General features: G+C 31.4%; 1 protein-coding gene across 1 annotated transcript; it reads right to left on the reverse strand.

Moving 5' to 3' along the window:
• Nucleotides 1-866: 866 nt before the first annotated feature.
• Nucleotides 867-2,359, reverse strand: LOC106109327 (60S ribosomal protein L23a; the record flags this gene model as incomplete). Its single annotated transcript, XM_013290781.1, is given in 4 exon segments — nt 867-995; nt 1,266-1,442; nt 1,836-1,963; nt 2,105-2,359. Coding segments are annotated over 4 exon segments (645 nt in total), but the record flags the coding sequence as incomplete, so codon positions are not given.

Consider the following 2,359-nt stretch of genomic DNA (forward strand, 5'->3'; position numbering starts at 1 on the left):
GTTCGAACTAAACGGTCGGTATAAAATCATCAGACAGCCAGTTTCTTGTTATTTTTCTGTATGATACACAATAATTTCCATATTATGTAAGTAAATAAGTAAGGTAAAAACAAAAATCCTTGTTTATTTTGTCATTAATGAAATACTTCCAGTTGCACAAAACATATTACAATTAAGGGTTCGGTCACTGCAATTTGAAATGAATAGGTAATAAAACAATTATCAGAAAAATATTTGCAAGTTAATTATTTTTTAACAATTTTTTGAAATTACAAAAATAGTTATGCGTTCCCTTGGGAATAGGGAATTTCTTGAGTTAACTAATGGTATCATATTTTCGTTACAACAGACACAAGATGATTCATATTTTCAAATGTAATTACTGGACCCCCTACCTGTCCACGATAAAAATGTCTCCCACTGTGAAAAATACCTTTTTGATACTAGTTTAAAACACTTTCATCACTTCTTTTTATGGAATTATATTTAAAAAAAAACACAAAATGCTGAAACTAATGATGTTAAGTGAACTGACAAGCTATTTCACTAATACCCTAACATTCAATTGTCACTTTTATTTTTGAACGATTACCAGGTGCCAAAAGAATCATGTACATGTATATCTTTTTCATCATTTCTATCGCCAGTCTATATTACATTAAAGTGTATATACACACAGAAGTCACGGTATGTTTTTGTTTTAACTTTTTTAAATAAAAAGCCTTATACTTACGACACACTTTATATTTTCAATCTATTTAATTTAGGGGTGAATAATTTGGAAAAAAATTATCATATGTGAAATGTGGATGAACCCACACGGGAACAGCTAGTCATTTATACATAAATGGAAATAAAACAGAATGTGTTTTTGTATGTTTTGTATTCTTAGAAAATATGGTACATATGCTTATATGATTCCAATCTTGTTGGCAACATCTAATGCGTCGTAGTCTCTCGCGAGTCGCACGTACGCCTTCTTTTTGCCATCAGGTCTGAAATTAACAGTTTACGCTATAGTTTATGATAATAATAAAAATAAATCTTAATATTAACATAAAGTAATCAGTAGTGTGTTAACTTCATTTCATTCTAAATCAATGAGATTCCCACAAATGTTTCATCATGAAAATTTTCTATATTATAAGAATAACAATAACATACATGAGCTTTGTCCATTCCTTATACTAAAAAAATTATTATGGAAACAAAATAATATATAAAGTGCATAACTAGCTAAAAGTTAGTGAAAAAGTTTAACCAACCTGATCAAGGTGTTCACTTTAGCCACATTAATATCATACAGTTTCTTCACTGCAGCCTTGATGTGGTGCTTGTTTGAGCTGGTGTGAACAATAAACACCAATGTGTTGTTGTCCTCAATCTTCTTCATTGCCGCTTCAGATGTCAACGGGAACTTTATGATGTTGTAAGCATCCATGCTGGAAAGTTCATTAAATTTGATAAAACTACATTACAAAATGAACAAAGTATATTAGTAAGTTATTTAACGTGCATACTTCAATTTAGAAATGCTAAATACTTAAAATAACATAACATGAAAGTTTTATTGTATTTGTAACTAATTTGCATATTATTTTCAACATTTGTAGGACATATTCCCACTTAGACTATGGTGTGAAGTTTCTAATTTTCTTAGTTGTTACTTATTTGTACTTAAAGATCTAATTATAGACAAGAATTTAAGATTTATTCATATACTGGATGTGTGTGTTTAAACTTTTTGTAATTATATTTTCTAATCCTGTCAGCAAAATTTAAATGGTAAATTTTTTGTAAGGTAAAAATAACATATTATACAAGTTTACACTTACCGGTTTCTTCTTGGCAATGACCTCCTAGGATATTTAGGATGTCTCGGGGGTTCAAAGGTCTTAGGCCTACGGAAGTGCACGGATGTGCGGATTTTACGTATGCGCTTGCCATGTTCTCCCTTAACTACCTGAAATTTTGGATTTTTAATAAATAAAAATAATAATATCAAATAACAAGTACCCTAAGTACAATTAGCATTGATACATGAAACAAATGGTTTATAAACTTAAATTAAATAGTCTTTAAGAAACAAGAGTAAAAATTATACCTTTCTTTGAGCTTTAAGAGCCTTGACCACCGGTTTTACAACTTTCTTCTGTCCCTTAATGCCGGTCTTCTTAGGTTTGGGTGCAATTTTCAATTTAGCAGCGGCTGGTTTAGGCTTTGCAGGCTTAGCAGCAGATGCGGCCTTCTTAACTGAGGGCTTTGCACTTGATTTGGCCTTAAGAGCAGCAGCTTTGGCAGAACCTGGCTTTGCTGTAGGTGTTGCTGCAGATTTCTTCTCAGCTGGCTTGGCCGCAGG

Source organism: Papilio polytes, unplaced genomic scaffold (genome assembly GCF_000836215.1).
Source record: "Papilio polytes unplaced genomic scaffold, Ppol_1.0 DF821289.1, whole genome shotgun sequence".
NCBI lineage: Eukaryota > Metazoa > Arthropoda > Insecta > Lepidoptera > Papilionidae > Papilio > Papilio polytes.